At 36.4% G+C, this 17316-nt stretch overlaps 1 protein-coding gene across 1 annotated transcript; it reads right to left on the bottom strand.

Annotated features, from left to right (window-relative positions):
* Positions 1–3761: 3761 nt before the first annotated feature.
* Positions 3762–14262, bottom strand: LOC128775032 (NKG2-A/NKG2-B type II integral membrane protein-like). The gene is made up of 6 exons (XM_053895488.1): positions 14020–14262; positions 13623–13700; positions 12866–12919; positions 12267–12418; positions 4338–4441; positions 3762–4085 (listed from the first exon to the last, which is right to left on the bottom strand). The coding sequence occupies exons 1-6, from the start codon at positions 14204–14206 to the stop codon at positions 3965–3967; spliced, it is 696 nt and encodes a 231-aa protein (XP_053751463.1). The 5' UTR covers positions 14207–14262; the 3' UTR covers positions 3762–3964.
* Positions 14263–17316: the final 3054 nt, after the last annotated feature.

The following is a 17316-nucleotide window of genomic DNA, read 5'->3' as shown; positions in this document are numbered from 1 at the left end:
GAGCCACCCAGGTGCCCCTAGAGATTTATCTCCAACTTTACACCCATTAATTACCAGAACACAAAATTTTAATATTAGTAAATTTGGGACAAGAGAATCTGGATACACAGCTCAGTCCTTTCTGCATTATGGCAGCCAAAGTAATGAGCCCAATATGTACAATACCTATGCATAACCTCACAAGGTAGACACAGAGAAACTTACCAATTTGATCTTGATATCCCTGACTTCTGTGTGATTCTTTCTACTCTCAATTTATTCTTAATGATCATCTCCCTAATAATGTTCCATATTTATATATCTCCAGTGGTGTTGGTGGATCCCCTAACCCAAGCTCATAAATAATTTCCATGGCTTCTTATGGGTATAAGTTATAATTTTTGCACTGTTTTATGCATGTATGTAGAAATGTAAAAAATTCTTTGGGAGAAAACTGGGAGGGGTTCTACATCAGAATGTATTTAGCAGCGTCCCTTATTTTTCTCCATTCTTTATGGTAACAGATGCATAGGTGTGGATGGGAAACTCCAACATTGGAAGGGAAAGGACATTTCAATCCCTTCTTCACCTTGGACCCTGTAGGATCCCCAAATCTACTAATCAAACAGGCTATCGTGTCCAGCTTGAAAATCCCCTTCAAATTCTTCAATTCCAAAAGAGACAGTCTTTACTTATATCCAAATAACACACTTTGTGAGGAGACTGGGGTTCTTGGCAATAAGGGGAAAGAACAGTTATTGTGACTTGATTTCAAAATATGAAACACATATATGGAAGAAATTACTCTAGTGTCCATACATGATGTGTCTTGAATTTCTCACCTTTTTTGATGCAGATTTCTGTGGTGTATAAGGTCAAAATGGTTGTCAGATTACATTTCTGATATCCTACTATTTCACTGGGGGGAAGGAAGAAGACAGAACAACAGTTTTATTGGAAAATGGCCTTTATTGAACATTGAGAAAAGCACAGTACGAAGAGATCACAGACAGGAAGAACTTAATGGACTTAGGCTTTATTTCAAGGATCTATCGGCATCATATTGTTTATTTTTATTTATTCCTACATAAGTTGTTACAATTAAGGTCATCATGTCACAGGTGATGGCACAAAAGCATCAAACTCTTAAGCGAAAACGACTCAGATCTAGTGAACGCTCATGGGCCAAGAGGTACTGTTCAAATACTCTTCAAGTAACTATGAATAAGATACTATTTCTTCCATAATTTCTAGCAGAGGAAACCGAGCCAGAGCAGTTACAAAACTGAGCCCCAAGACTACAAGTGTGCACTTAGAAATTTCATGAAGTGACCGCGTTCACTGCCAATGTCCTTACTTTACACCTTTATGCTTATACCTTATTTATAAGTTGTTCAAGGACCGTGGTGAAAGCACCTATACCATTATGTCTGTCACTGTAGAAAACTGCTTTATGAGGATTTTCAGCACAGAAGAAAAAGACCCAGTTGGGAAGTTAAGAAAGTACTAAATTTTTAATCCATTTCCCAATCATTTCCTTTTGCAAACATATCTTTTAGAAACTATCCATATTTTCTTTTACAAACTTATCTAAATCAAGCAATATAATAAAAAAACATTCCTATGGCTATAGTGGTAGATTAGATTCTTTTCAGTGAATCTACATTTCTTCCCTCTGACAACGTTGAAAAGAGTATACTCTACAGACCACCACGAGAAGTTGGCCCTTGTGACTTGTTTTCACAATATAATGTAAGGATGTGATCACTTGTTTTCACAATGTACATTACATGAGTGGGAATGTGAGTGGGAATGTGATAGCTCATGACTTCAGAGACCAGGCACTAAGAAACACATTTCTGCTAGCTATCTCTCCTATAAAAGATCATAGACCAGGCAGCCGGGTCTTCTCAAAATGAAATCTATACAGGGATCTGAGCTGAACGTGTATGCAGTCCAGAGTAAGGTCCAGCCTTGATCTGCTATAACAAGTAGTCTGGAGTCAAGTCCAGCCTTGATCAGTTATAACATAGTCAAACCACAACAGGTAAATGAAAGATTAATGTGTAATTTTCAATGTCATTGCAAACTTGGGTACTATGAAACACAACTTTAGTAATTAGTTACAGTTTCCATTAACAACTATATTCAACTCATTTTGAATATTCATATAATTTTTTCTAGAAGACTATAAGGATTATGTACAGAGAATATAAAGAGTATGTCTCACTTCACAGATATAAATATGTGTGAAATATGAATTTGGTTTACAAATAATAATCAAGGTAAATCTCTTTCCCTCTTATAATTGAATAAGGGTAGAAATATCTCTGAATCATCATCAAATTACTCAAGTTTGTCTTGAATTCTGGCAATAAGTAAACATTTGACCCACACTAATTTCTGTACATTTTAATTTTTTGTTTTCTCTATTATTGAACATTTTATTTTTTTGCCTCAAAGTATTTTTTAGCACGGTCGTAAAGACTGACAGAGGTGTGTGCATGAAAACATTAAAAAAATAAATCTTTTCCAAAATATTTGAATCCATGTAAGGAAAACAACAAATAAGATACCAGTTATTATCCAACTAGAAAGCCATCTCTATCTCAAAATGAGTTTAACCTTTGATGTGTGGTACCAAGAGAGATTTGGAGAGTACACTTTGGTTCCATCATCGGAGGAAGTGGGCCGATCTGAATGGTTCTTATACAGCAACCCTGTGGTTGTTGTATGATAACCTCAAGGGGCCGTTCTTTTAGTACTCTCAGCTCCAAATCCACCCTCAGTGCCCTGTTCTCAGATAACGGTGGAAGATCCTATCCATTTTGTCTCTTGTCATCTCACATGAAGTTGACCCTTGTCAGTAAAAGACAATGGAGAGCCAGTGCAGCAGAAAGGGCTCTTCTTCCTGGCTTCATGGTGTTGTCTCTCATTTGGCCGCCATGGCTTGGTTGCCAGTTGTAGTCTTGCAGGAAGTCACGTGTATTCGTCCTCCAGCAAGTTCTTGTAGGCAATCTGTCAGTTTCCTGTCTTCTGGTCTTTCCTCCTGGTGCTCTGACAGGGAGCTCTTCCTGTTTGCCAGTCACAGCCTGAGATCCTTCCTCATCAAGTTCAGCCTGTGGAATGTGGAGCTGATCTGTCCCATGCCAATCCAGTGAGTCTGTCAGCTGTGAAGCTGTGTGTAGCCACATCGTCTTCAATGACATCTGAATCCCATCTTCAGAGAGTAGATCTGGCTTCAGTGATCTGTCCTTTAATTCTAGGATATTCTTTGTAATTTTCTTTAACTACTATCCTTTCCTTTTAGTAAGCTTTCTCTTATAAGTAGATAAATGTTTACTTCAAGTGTCCCCTTGTTTCTGTCTCCTGACTCATATCTGACTGATAACCTCATCACCCTGGGTGGTTCAATCCTCATTTGAGGTCCCTTAAGGGTTAGGACAAATTAATTACTTGGAATTACAATGGAATTATTCACTTTGTTGAGAATTTTTACAATAATATTATGACTTGTAATATATATATATATATGTATGTATATATATATATACATACATATATATATATATATATAATTAATGTTACCAAATAGCAAAAGCTTAAGAAACAAATAATATATACCTCAGTGTATATTTTTTATATTAATATAATTAAATTTGAGAAACAGTTCTATACCACAAAAGATGAAGCCTCAGGTACACGTTGGACTTTGGGTGATATAGATGCATTGATATGGGTTCATCCTTGATAAAAAATGAAACATTCTAGTGCATGATGGTGATAATGGAAGACCCCATGCACGTGTGCAGACAGGTTCAATAGAAGGTTCTCTGGAACTTCCTCTTAGTTTTGTTGTGAATCTAAAATTACACTAAAAAACATTGTCTTCTAATGTGAAAAGAAAACAATTGTATGGCTGTTGAAGTAATGAGTGATGGATTCCTTATCAATGGTGAAACAGCATTCTACCAAAATGAGGTAACTAAAATGCCTGGTGCTTACAAACATATCGTCTTCTAAATGAGCACGGTGCAAAATAAATTTTTTTTGTACGAAAATCGATATATGGACAATTCTTGTGGATCCTTGAAGATACTGACAACCTGAAATACAGAGAATTAAATCTCATTAATACATAAGATTACTTATATCTCTTACTATGTACCACAGTATTTTGATGAATAAACCATCCATTTTGACTCATACTTATATATCTCCATCTCAAGATTTCCCATACCATTTTTCTCTGGAAAACCTTCAACTACTGTGTTTATCCGATTGTTCACACATTGTTGTTTTTGTTTCTAAGAACAATTCTTGTGAGGCATAAAATCAAAAGTTGTCATGGGACTTACACTTTGGAAGAAAATGTTAAGGCTTTTGGCTGCACAGATGAACTATGATGGCTTCTCTGGGAGCCTCTAATCCATGTAGTAGCACGGAGTAAATTCAGCAAAAACTATGAGAAAATAAAATTTATTGGGAGTCAAATACAAGCTCTTATACTCATTTGAATTCTGTCATAACACATAAAAGTTCATCCTTTCTTCCTTTGTAGACACTTTCAAATTATAATATAATTTCACACAGTGGACATGAAAGTATAAAATTATCTTAGTAGGACTAAGTGAAGAGGACAAACTGACCGTGAAAACAATTTCAGAGTTTAGAAAATGGATCACAGGTTAATAACTTATGAAATACGTACATTGGAAAAAATCCTGGAGATTCAAGTCAGAAGCACATTTGTCATATTCTTGCCTAGGATGGTCCCGTGTCTCCCCACCTGCCCACTCCTGGCTCAGTGATAAGCAGACTGAAGCTGTTATAACTGGGAGAAGCTGCAAAGAGCAAAGGTGCTGGCACCACAGGGGGAGACCTGATCAGCGCTGGGGATGGGGACGGGCACCCATTGAATTTCAGCTCCAAGTGCTGGTATCGCTCGGTGATGATGAAGAAAACCCATACTTGTGCTGGTCAGAGGTTGTGGTGTTTGTGTCAACCACTGTGACCCCCATAAATATAATGGAAAGATACTGGATGGGAGAAAGAAACAGAAAGTTGACATTGGCTCTCTAACACTCTTAGCTTATGGAAAAAATAGACACACATGGAGAGGAGACCAAGAGGAACCCAGGAGAAAGTAAGAGCACAAGGACACTTAGGAACTGAGAGTAAAGGTCTGAAGAGTCCCCTCCCGCATTCACACACAGGCACTGAGGTCACACTGCAGAACGTGGAAGCGGTAGTGACCTGCAGTGTTTGAACACATCTTTTCTTAAAAAACAACAAAAAAAAAAACAAACAACAAAAACAAAAAAAAAAGCTAGTAATTAACATTAAGGCTTCAAAGTCACAAGGTCATAAAAGTAAGCAATAAGAACATGGAAAAATTGAAGAAAACTATTAGCAAAGAGACTTCAGTGGAGAAGATACTGCCATAAAGTTTTTACAACAAAAAAACATAGTAAATCTAGGAGAAATGAAAGAGAATCCATATTTAATAAACTGTATTTATAAAAATGTCTCCATAAAAAGTTAAAAAATGTGAAGAGAAATTGGAAAATATCTTCCAACAAAAGGAAAGCATATGTCAATAGACCTTCTAATGGGGTAATTGTTGCACATATTAAAAAAAACATTGAAAAGTCCTACTTATAAAGATATGTAAACTATACAGAAATCTTAGTTGAAATAGTTAAGGAGCATGTGATGGCAGTAATTTAGCAAGTAGGCAATATCAATAGAGAAATAAAACTATATGAAGAAATCACAGAGAATCTGAGTGAACAAATACATACCTGAAATGGAAAATTCACTAAATTTTCTCTGCAGAAAATTTGGGATGCGGTAGAAAAGAACTGATGAAATTGGAGGAGTAACAAAATCTATTCATATCTTAGGGTGAAACAGAAAAAAGAGAATTTTATATATGAATTTACAGAATTCAGAGACTTTCAAAACAGTATCCAGAAAGCCAACTTACATCTAAGTAGAATATGAGAAGTACAACAGAGGCAGAAAATAAAATAGAACAACAATCTTAAGGCACGACGAATGAACAGCTTACTAACATCATTTAAAATATTTTAGACACCAGAGACATAGCAAACTGCTAACAGAATGAGCACATACAAATCCACGTCTCATGACATCATAATGAAAAGACCAAAGAACAGTGGCAAATACAAAGAAATACTCTTGAGGGAAGAGAGTGGATTGTGAAGTGACTCAAATCAGTGTGAAAATCAGGGATGGGTGACACGTCTTCCACCTCCATCAGCCTTACGCAACATTATCTAGGACAGAATCCATATCCCTGCCCTGCACACTAGTTCCAACTGGAACGGGATACAAGCAGCAAGATGAAGGAACAGAAAGACACAGACCCTAAATCCCCCATGGAAACAATCCCTTAAAAATATCCAGACACAAATGCAGGTGTAATCAGTCTAATCAGGTTTGATAAGGATGCCAGAACGATTCAATAGGGAAACAATGGATCTTTTACAAATGGTGTTTGGAAACTGACTTCCCACATGCAGAAGAATGAAGTTGGATGTTTACATTTACACCTTATACTAAAATTAACTCCAAATGAACTAAAGACATAAATGTAAGATGCAAAACTATAAAGTTCCTCAAAGAAAGAAGGGGGGGATATTAAACAGCATTGTATTTGGCAGTGATTTCTTGGCTAGGCCACTAAAACCACAGAGCACAAAGGAAAAGTCCATTGTAGACAACTGGGCAATGTCAACCTGAAACAATTCTGTGCATTAAAAGGCATGTTCAGCAAAGACAATACAGAGTGGGAAAAACATTTGCAAATCATATATCAAACAAGGGAATCATATCTAAAATATACAAGGAATCTGCAAGTCAGTGATGACTATAGCCAATACCAAAAGAGACAATGAAAAAATGGGCAAAGAAATGAAATACACAAATTTGCAAAGAATATATACAGATGGTGAAACCATATGAAAAGATGCTCAATACCACTAATGAGCAGAGAAATGCAAATCAAATTCACGATGAGTTATCACCTTATACTCATTACGATGGATGCAACACACACACACACACACACACACACACGTGTCGGGGTGCCTGGGTGGCTCAGTTGGTTAACATCCGAATCTTGGTTTTGGTTCCGGTCATGATGTCACAGTTTGTGGGTTTAGCCCCGCATCGGGTTTTGTGTTGATGGCGTAGATCTGGTTTCAGATGCTCTCTCTCTCCCTCCTTCGACACCTCCCCTGCTTGCTCTCTCTCTTTCTCTTTCTCTCAAAATAAGTAAATAAACATTTCTTAAAAATGTGTCAGTGAGGAGGTCGAAAAGGAGGAGACCCACACACGGTTGCTGGGAATATAAATCGGTCAGCCGTTATGAAGTCATGTGTGGAGCTTCCTCAAGAAATCGCAAATACAATTACCACATGAATCAGCAATCCCACATATAAGAAACTATCTAAAAGCATTGAAAGCAAGATCTCAAAGATATATATATATATACATATATATATACATATATATATGTATATATATATGTATATATATATATATATTTATATATATCCATGCTCACTGCAGCATTATTCATAAAAGCCATGTGATAGAAGCAGCCCAAATATCCACTGATGGATGAATGGAAAAGAAAGCGTAATATACACATAACACTGTAATATTGTTCAGCTGTAAAAAGGAAGGAAATCTTATCACCTACTACAATATGGTTGAAGCTCCAGGACATTATGCTAAGTGAAATAAGCCAGTCATACATACGAAGTAAAAAATAAAACTGTATGCTTCCACTTATATGAAGTATCCAAAGTAGTAAAAGTGATAGACAGAGCAAGTAGAATAGTGATTGCTCAGGGTTGAGGGGAAAGAAGAGAAGGGGAATTATTGTTCAGTGCGTTGAATTCCAGTTTTACAAGGTGAAATTTCTAGATATCTTTTGGGCAACAATGTGATAGTTAACACTCCTAACATGTGTGCTTACGTTGGTTAAGATGCATGATCTAGTGAAATGCAATGTAAGATGTGAGACTGTATGATTCCCACTATATGACCATCTGGAAAAAACAAAATTATGGAGACAGTAAAGAGATCAGTGGTTGATAGGGTTTAGGGGGGAAAAAGCATGGACAGGTGAAGGACAGAGGATTTTGAAGGATGGGAAACTATTCTGTATAACTCCATACGTGTCGTTATATATTTTTGCAAACTTTTAAAATGCACAACATCAAGAGTAAACCTGAGAGTAAACAATGGACTTTGGGTGATAAAGAGGTGTCAGTACAGGTTTATCAGTTGTAGCAAGTGAACCACCCACTGAGGGATTTATCACATTCCCACATTATCACATTTATCACATTAGCAAAGAAGATCAATTGATGTGATTTCTGTGATAAAGAAAGTAAATGATAAAAAAAATATTTATTTTTATTTTTATTTTTAAAAAACCTTTATAAAGGGGTGACTGGGAGGTTCCTTTGGTTGAGTGTCCAACTCTTGATTTGGGCTCAGGTCATGATGTCAGGGTCTGTGAGTTTGAGCTCCGCATTGGGTTCTGCACTGACAGGGAGGAATCTGCTTGGAAGTTTTTCTATCTCCATCTCTCTCTTTCTCTCTCTCTCTCTCTCTGTCTCTCTCTCTGTCCCTCTCCCATGCACTTTCTCTCTCACACAAAATAAATAACTAAAAAATAAACATTGAATGAAGACTTCAGAAAGATAGAAATGAATAGGAAACATCCATGCAAAGATCCTGAATAGGTAGCATAACTTTCAAAATGAACTTGAATGAATTGACCATTTAAAAAAGGACAATTTTGTGGGCACCTGGGTAGATCATTCATTTATGCTTCTGACTCTTGATTACTGCTCATGGTTCCTGAGATGGAGCCCCAGGTCAGGCTCTGTGCTGAAACCATGGACCCTGCGTGGGATTCTCTGCCTCTCTCTCTCTCTCTCTCTCTCTCTCTCTGCCCCTCCCTCTGCTTGCATTCTCACTCTCTCTAAATAAATTAATAAACTTTTAAAATAAAAAAGACGATCTTTCAAGTACAAAACAGACATAAAAATACATAAGGACATTAATTAAACAGATGAGAAAGGGCAAAATCTGTACCCACACAATATGAAATGCAGAATTGCACAAAAATGCAAAGTCATTCAGTGGAGAAAGTACAGTCTTTTCAACAAATTTTCTGGAAACAATGGAGTATCAAATATGATTAATGATTATATGCTTTATACTACATTAAAGTGCTCAAAATTGATCACACATAAAAACGTTCAAATATTTTATAAAAAAAGGCATGACCTACAGTTGGCCAGAGATTTGATAGAGTACAAAAGCACGATCCATAGAAGAAGAAATTGATGAAGTGTAGTTCATCCAGACAATATCTGCTCTTGGAAGAAAAAAGACAGTCATAAACTTGTGAAGAAACATTTACAAACCATACGTCTAATAAAAGACTTGCCGCCAGGGTAAATAAAGAATGCTCAAAATACAATGAAAAAGAAAGTAAAACTATTAGCAAAATATTTCAATAGATATGTCACCAAACACCATGCATAGATGGCAAGTGAGTACAGAAAAATAGGTCCAACACTATTAATCTTAGGAGCATTCAAACGAAAGCCACTCCACACCAGACTTTCTGTTCTGGAAAGATAGAGTGGATAGACTTTTCCCTGTTCCTCCCACCAATGCAGCTACAATCCCTGGGCATTATGCAGAAGGTGACATAAGATTCAGAATGCTAATGAGAAAGCTGACAGATCCCAGCCCTGGAGACCCGAGGAATGACATGGAGGTGAGCACCCCGGAATTTCCCTCTAACTCACGTAGACTGGTGTAAGAGAGCCTAGCAAACCACAGACATCAACAGGTACACACCCAAGTCTCCTAAATATTTTTTCTCTCTGGTCAAAATAACAGAAAAAAAAAAGGCATGCTTGATAAACAGAAAAGTTTTAGACACTAACTGGGTGATTCTATTAAAAAACCATGGACTACCCACCAAAAGAATCAACACACATGCAAAAGAAATCAAGACATTCTCCGATCAAGGAACACTAAGAAAATGTATGACCACCAGACCCACTCTGAAAGAATTGCTAGAGAGAATACATGGTAAAAGAAGGCATTTTGGATCATAAGGAAGAAAGAGAGCACAAACGTAAGAATAAAATTCTTACCAGGTCTAATGAACTTTCCTTCACCTCCTGTGTTTTCGAAATCGTTTGATATTTGAAGCAAAAGTATCAGTTGAAGCAAAGTTATAACATGCAGTGATTCTCCATGTAAGCAGAGAAATATTTAGGCCACTTGTAGTATAAATGGAACACGGTAATGGACCGTAAAGGCAAGTGAGTCTCTACATTTTACTCGAACTGCTGTGGGCTGTGATAGACTGTGTAGACTGTGATCTATGAATATACAATCATCTATATAAAGATATATAATATCTATATTACTTATATCAAGGAGATTAGAGCACATATATATATATATATATATATATATACCTTTATGTATATAAAGTTACTGATGAAGAAAAGACCTACTTTGCTATAAATGATGCTCCGTCAATGAGGTAATGATGTAGACATATACAACTTTCACTCTTATCTCACAGCCTCAGACATAAAGCATCACAAAAAATAAATTCTAATTGGATCATAAATCATAATGAAAAGTTAAAAAATAAAGAAATAAAGAAAAACGTAAATATAGGAAAATAATATAGGAAATTCTATTCATGAACTTTGGCTAACTTCTGAAATAGGTCCAATAATATTCATTGTAATGTACAAAACGCTAAGTAGGACCATGGTAACATTAAAATTCTGATCATTAAAAGACTCCAATAGGAGAGTGAAAATGCAGATGCAGGTATTTGCATCTTAAAAGCTCAAAAAAGAGCTCAGGTCTAAAATATGACAAAGACTTCTGAGAAGTGAAAAGAAGACACCGTCCTGGAGAAATGGGCAAAAGACACAACCCAGCACTTCTCATTCTCACAAAAGAGAATAGCCTTGAGATTTGCAACCCAGGAAAATGGTAGTGTTTCTAACCATTCTAACCATCAGAACATTTAATTAATTTTCCTGAGACTGCTGAGTTTCGGATCAAAGGCCTATTTGGTACAATGTATTTTACACAATAAAACAGAAAAATGTAGGGATAATTTATAATAGTGAAATATACACATATCTATCACTGTGCAATTTCCTACTAATGCTTACAGAGAAGTGTAGTATAATTATACATGAATACAATTATGTTACATTTACATATTATTATTTTATTACAAAAACCATACATTTATTTTACATAAATATATAATTTGTCACTATGTGCAATAAATGATTATCAATATGATATGTGGAGGAAGACATAGAAAAGACTTTTTTAACATAATTATTCATAATACCCACATATGAAAAAGGAACTAAATTTCTGAGAATGGTTTTTAAAATGTCATATTCATATGAGAGCAGTGAATATTCACAAACTGTAGACAAGTGTGTTACTAAGATGGATTACAAGTAGCACCTGGGAGAGAAGGGAGACACACATAAAAATGCACCCTGAATGATTCCATTGATATACAGCCCCAAAATAAGCAGAGATATTTCATAAAAGGAAAATGGACAGGCCTGATAAAGGCTCTAAACTTCTGTCTCTTGATGTAATTTAGAATTGTGTGATTCTAAGTCTATTGTAATCAATGTGTACAATCATATGTCTAGTTTCCTTGATGTGTTGTAAAATGAAATACTAAAGTTAATTTCAGACAAAAGAGCATTTCTAGAAGCACAGGATCCTATGAAAAGCAAGAACTGGAAATTATCAAATGTACATTCAAGGTATAAAACTATAAATAATGTGTCATAGAGTCAAACCATGGAATATTAAACATTTTAAAAGAAATAAACTACAAATACATATAAAATTATGGATGAATTATACAAGCATAATATTAATTGCAACCTTTTTCTTTTTCTTTTTTTAACATTTATTTATTTTTGAGACACAGAGAGAGAGCACGAGCAGGGGAGAAGCGGAGAGAGAAGGAGACACAGAATCTGAAGCAGACTCCAGGCTCTGGGCTGTCAGCACAGAGCCCGCTGTGGGGCTCAAACTCACAAAACTTGACATCATGACTTGAGCCAAAGTCGGAGGCTTAATCCACTGAGCCACTCAGGAGCCCCATTTAATGACAAGCTTTTAATAGAATCTGGAAACATTTGAAAACTTACCTTGTCCTCTTCATCATCATAGTAGAGCAGGTTAGAGTTGTTAGAAGCACAGGATGCCAAACTCTCGTTCCATGATTTTCCCTCAGTGCTAATGTAATAGCAATTCTTGGAATACGTAAACCACTCTTTCAGACAATGACAACAGAGACACGCTGGAGAGAGATAATACGAGATATTATCCAAAAAGCTTTGAATATTACAAAATGAAAATTTACATACTGTATATGGATACACGTATGTGTACCTACCATATTCATATACCTTCACAAGCTGATAAAGTTAAAACAAAACACACACGCTCTCAGAGAAGACTTAGGCTTTCATCTCCTAATTTAAGTGCCCAAATAAAGCAACCACAAAAATGTCCATCTTACATGTCATGAGAGTCAGTGAACAAAACCATCTTTATGGAATGATTTATGTTTTATCATGTTATAGAAGGAGGAAATGTGGGGCAATTGTTAACAACAGGTATGGTGATCATTAAGCAATTTTTGAATTCACTTTTCCAAAAGAATCTGTTATCTTCTTTGCCTACTTGAAGATAGAGCTAAAATAGACACTAAACTAATAACAGAATTTTGCAAGGGATGTTGTACCTTTCTGGATTGTCGTTTCCAGGGATGTTTCGCTCTGCGCTGGTCCTTCAGTAGCTAGAACATAAAGCAATTCTCAAAAAAAACCCATAATATTAAATGAAATGAATCATAATAAGTTGAATTTCTTAGTTTAAAATTAGGTGTGCTATTTTACCAGAAAAATTTAATACAGTAAGGAACATGAGAGAGAAAATAATTCAAAAGCTTAAAAAACCAAATCTCGCCATCTCTTACAATATTTGGTTTAAGCAATCTCAAGAATTAATGAGTATTTCACCATAAAGTCTCTTCTATGACTTGCCTTTGAGTTATTAAATCCAAATATATGTTTAATTCTCCCTAAATGTATTCTGTTATTTCTACTTTAGATAACCTCTAAATAATCATTCCACACTTAGAGCATGCATTAAAAATGCATTAAAATGAGGGGCGCCTGGGTGGCGCAGTCGGTTAAGCCTCCGACTTCAGCCAGGTCACGATCTCGCGGTCCGTGAGTTCGAGCCCCGCGTCAGGCTCTGGGCCGATGGCTCGGAGCCTGGAGCCTGTTTCCGATTCTGTGTCTCCCTCTCTCTCTGCCCCTCCCCCGTTCATGCTCTGTCTCTCTCTGTCCCAAAAATAAATAAAAGACGTTGAAAAAAAAAATAAAAAAAAATGCATTAAAATGAGATAATAAATTCAAAGTGTTTACACACTATGTTGAGGAACTAATGATCAGTAAGGTGAAAATTCCCTTTTAGTCATTCAAACACGTACTTACAGGGAATAACAGCTATTGTTACCACAGTGGACATCAAGACGAGGCAGAGGGTTCCCAAGATACCGGCAATGAGCTTCTCTGGACATGAAGGTGAATAGTAGGAAGAGAAAGGCAAACACTGAGAAAGGATGCCTGCAAACAATCATTTAGGAGATTTACAAACAAGAGAACCCACAATGCACAGGGAGTCACATACAATAACCTGCACCTCAAACCCATCACTATCATTGGAATCTTCTCTCAGAATATACCAATGCATTCAATTACAATACCATATTCCAACCTCCAGCTCTGGTCCTCACAAATGAAAACTATGTGAAATCCTACTCTTTCCCCACACCTGCACCCTACCTTCACATCCTAAAACAGATATACCTGCTTGTATTAAATGTTTTACCTTTGCAGGGAGAGTTCTTGCCATTCCCTTGAAGGGTCCGAGAAGCATTTTGAAGACTTAATTCTGCATAGGCAATCTCCTCCTCAGTTACTGAAATGGAACTTTTCGTGCCCTTAGGTTCCACTTGCTGTCTTTTTGAGCCCTTAGCATGATGGAGTTCCGCATAAGTCACGCCTTGGTTGTTCATGTCTGCAGCTGAGTAGTGTCAGCTACAATGTGGATGAAACTGCCCTGAAGGTCTTGATCAAGAGTGTGTGTCATGTGCTGACGACATTGCTAGTACAGTGACACCGGGTGGGGTGCAGGGTGAGGGATGCTACTCATTTGCAGTTGAACAATATAAAGTCTGGTACTAACTTGTGTAGAGATTGAAATAAGTGTTTCATGATAGAATAAATGTTTTTTATTTACAATAATAGCATAATAATACTGATTGGAAAACATGTAAAGCACTAAATTAGTGAAGAAGAAAGGAATTCATGAATAATAGTGTCCTCATTAAAGTAAGGTCAGATTCCACAGACATATTTCAACACTATTAGAATAACCAGAGTAATTAAAATACTGTATTTGAAAAAAGTGTTGTATCAATTTTGACAATGTTAAAACCCATTACTGGTTAAAAATTAAGTCCCCTAGATGGGAGAATATAATTTTTAGCACATATAGGAATTTCCTGTTGCAAATGACTTTTATTTGTGGTTTGAAATTGTGTTTCTAAAAAGGACTGCAGTGCTATCAAAGTGATATTTTATTTTGAACATCTGGGGAGTTCTGAGAATTGTTAAATTTTAGAAGAAATGTTTCATATGTTGCAAAATGTTACATGACACACTAAAATTGCCCAGAGCAGAAACAATAGTGAAAAGAAAAAGAAACAAAGCGTTTTTTACAAGAGGACTTAACATCAGAGTGACAACTGATTTAATGGCAAAGATATGAAACCATAAAATGATAAATAATAGAGTAGATCATTTATGGAAGAACACAGTTGTTACAAACGTCTAGAAAGATCTATGACTTCAAAGGCAGTTAGGGTAACTCTAGTTGTATAGTTATACTAAAACTCACATAAATGTAATTTCAGACTTCAGTCAAGGAGCGATGCAGTCAGTGATCTCTGGAATTATTCTTGTCTCTCCAAGTACAAAGTATCACCTTCAGAAATTATTTCGTTGGGCACCTGGGTGGCTCAGTCAGTTGAGCGGTTGGTCGAGCGACCAACTTTCGCTCAGGTCATGATCTCATGGTTCGTGGGTTCGAACCCCACGCGGGGCTTGTGCTGACAGCTCATAGTCTGGAGCATGCTTCAGATTCTGTGTCTCCTGCTCTCTGTCCCTCTCCTGTTCCTTCTGTGTCTCTCTCTGTCTCTCAAAAATAAATAAACATGAAAAATTTTAAAAAAATAAAAATTAAAAAGATTTATTTCATGTCTAGCTATCTAGTTTAGTAATCTAAAATAGGAATTAAAAGACGTACACTATAACACATATAAAGCACTGAAACTCAATCTGAGTGGTCTAAGTTCTCAATAATGTGTTAGTGATTTAATTATTTTTATTAAAAAATTGTTTTGTTTCCTTTTGAGAGAGAGAGACAGAGAGTAAGACAGACCGTGAGTGGGCAGGGTTAGAGAGAGTAAGACACACAATCTGAAGCAGGCTCCAGGCTCCGTGCTGTCAGCACAGCATCTGATGTAGGGCTCGAACTCACAGACAGTGAGATCATGACCCCCGCCGAATTTGGACGCCCAACCGAATGAGCCACCCAGGAGCCCCAATTTTAATTATTTTTAACACAGTAACCATTTATCATTACTGATTCATATCACTTTAGACCATGTAACAATTCATTGCACAAGAGCGTCTTTCAGTATTGAATATCTTTCTTGGCCAAGTTTTGTTCAGTTTTATAAAAAGTCTTTGGATTGTTTATAGTTAAGTTTAAATTAGCATTTTTGCGCAAGGTACCTCGCGTTTTATGAAGAATCAAACTGCTTTCATTCATTGAAATAAATATATGAGGATTTCCATTTGACCTTTATGCTATAATGGACTCATTTTCGGGATTTATTTTTAAAGACTGGACCAATGTCGAATATATATAATATATTCTTGATGACAACTGATGACAAATTCAAATCATGTGTTCTTTGTCCTGATGCTTCTGTGATCTCACCTTAAATTATATTGATTTGCAAACCTATGCATAGGTATACGCATGTGTTGTTAATGACTTCTCCACAGGCAAGAATTTGAATATTGTAAGATCTCTAATGTATCTCATACTCATTCTTGTTTGTTACCCTGAATTGTTGGAATGCAGATACCAATGTTCTCTGTGATTTCATTGTATATTAGCTGTGCCTCAGGTGCATCCCACCAGCATTTATAATCTCCCACTCACTGGGGTGACTACTAGAAAGGCAGGACCGTGGTGACACATACCTTCCGTTGGCCAGACAGTCATGCACCGTCCAGAGGGAACCAGGTTCCTCTCGTGACCAGACAGTGTCTGTGGTCTTCACAGCCTGCCGGCCCTGTGAGAGCTGAGAGTGAAGCAATAGTGGTAAAAGTAGATTTCTCATCAATGTGTCACTTCAAATTTGAACAGGAAATACGTGCCCTTGGGCTATTTTGAAGACACTTTATCTCCTCACACACCTCCAGAATGTAGAGGCTTTGAGCTTGCAGTGTGGCATTTCATTTGTCCTTCAGCAAATGCCTCTGACAAAGTTTATGTTCCACGAGATACTGGGGTCAGAGACTTAACCACCCAGGCTGTTCACTTACTTCCATCTGAATGACAAACACTGAGGACTTAGGCCTTGTGTAAAATATCTTAGAGGCTTATGTTTTACTTTTAGGCAAATTTGCTACATCTAGATATATGTGTTTCTTTTTCTTATGCCCTTGATATGTCATTTCTATTTCACTGAAAATATTCTAAAATCATCAACCCGTAGACGGGTGTTTAATTATATTTGACACTAAGAGTGAAAAATGACTACGTTTTCAATTTTTTTTGCGACTGCCATAAAGACATCAATTTCTGAATGGATCTTCTCAAATTTTACATTCATTTTTATCATACCTACATTACATTTGTATTATTTGTAAATAGGTTATTAAAGTTTATGCTGGAAAAAATAAATGCCTGTGGGAGGGAAAAAACATTGAATAATATTGAGCAATAGCACCTTTCCAGAGACTTGAATGTTAAATAGTTTTCATGTTATTTACTTATTCATTCTCCAATGGTAACTAGGTGTCTGTATTTAAATAGGAATATTTGTTA

The sequence above is a fragment of the Panthera pardus genome, unplaced genomic scaffold (assembly GCF_024362965.1).
Source record: "Panthera pardus isolate Hobbes unplaced genomic scaffold, ASM2436296v1 HiC_scaffold_6, whole genome shotgun sequence".
Classification (NCBI taxonomy): Eukaryota; Metazoa; Chordata; class Mammalia; order Carnivora; family Felidae; genus Panthera; species Panthera pardus.
Note: the sequence above shows the minus strand (reverse complement) of the source record. Positions and strands in the feature narration are given on the sequence as shown.

What these genes read in the sequence shown, in the direction of transcription:
- LOC128775032 (XM_053895488.1), bottom strand. Translation starts at nt 14,206, where the DNA reads ATGAACAACCAAGGCGTGACTTATGCGGAACTCCATCATGCTAAGGGC. An exon ending in CAAGAACTCTCCCTGCAAAG is followed by an intron (nt 13,701 to 14,019) that starts GTAAAACATTTA and finishes CTTCATGTCCAG; the next exon opens with AGAAGCTCATTGCCGGTATC. An exon ending in ATGATGATGAAGAGGACAAG is followed by an intron (nt 4,442 to 12,266) that starts GTAAGTTTTCAA and finishes ATTTTCTCATAG; the next exon opens with TTTTTGCTGAATTTACTCCG.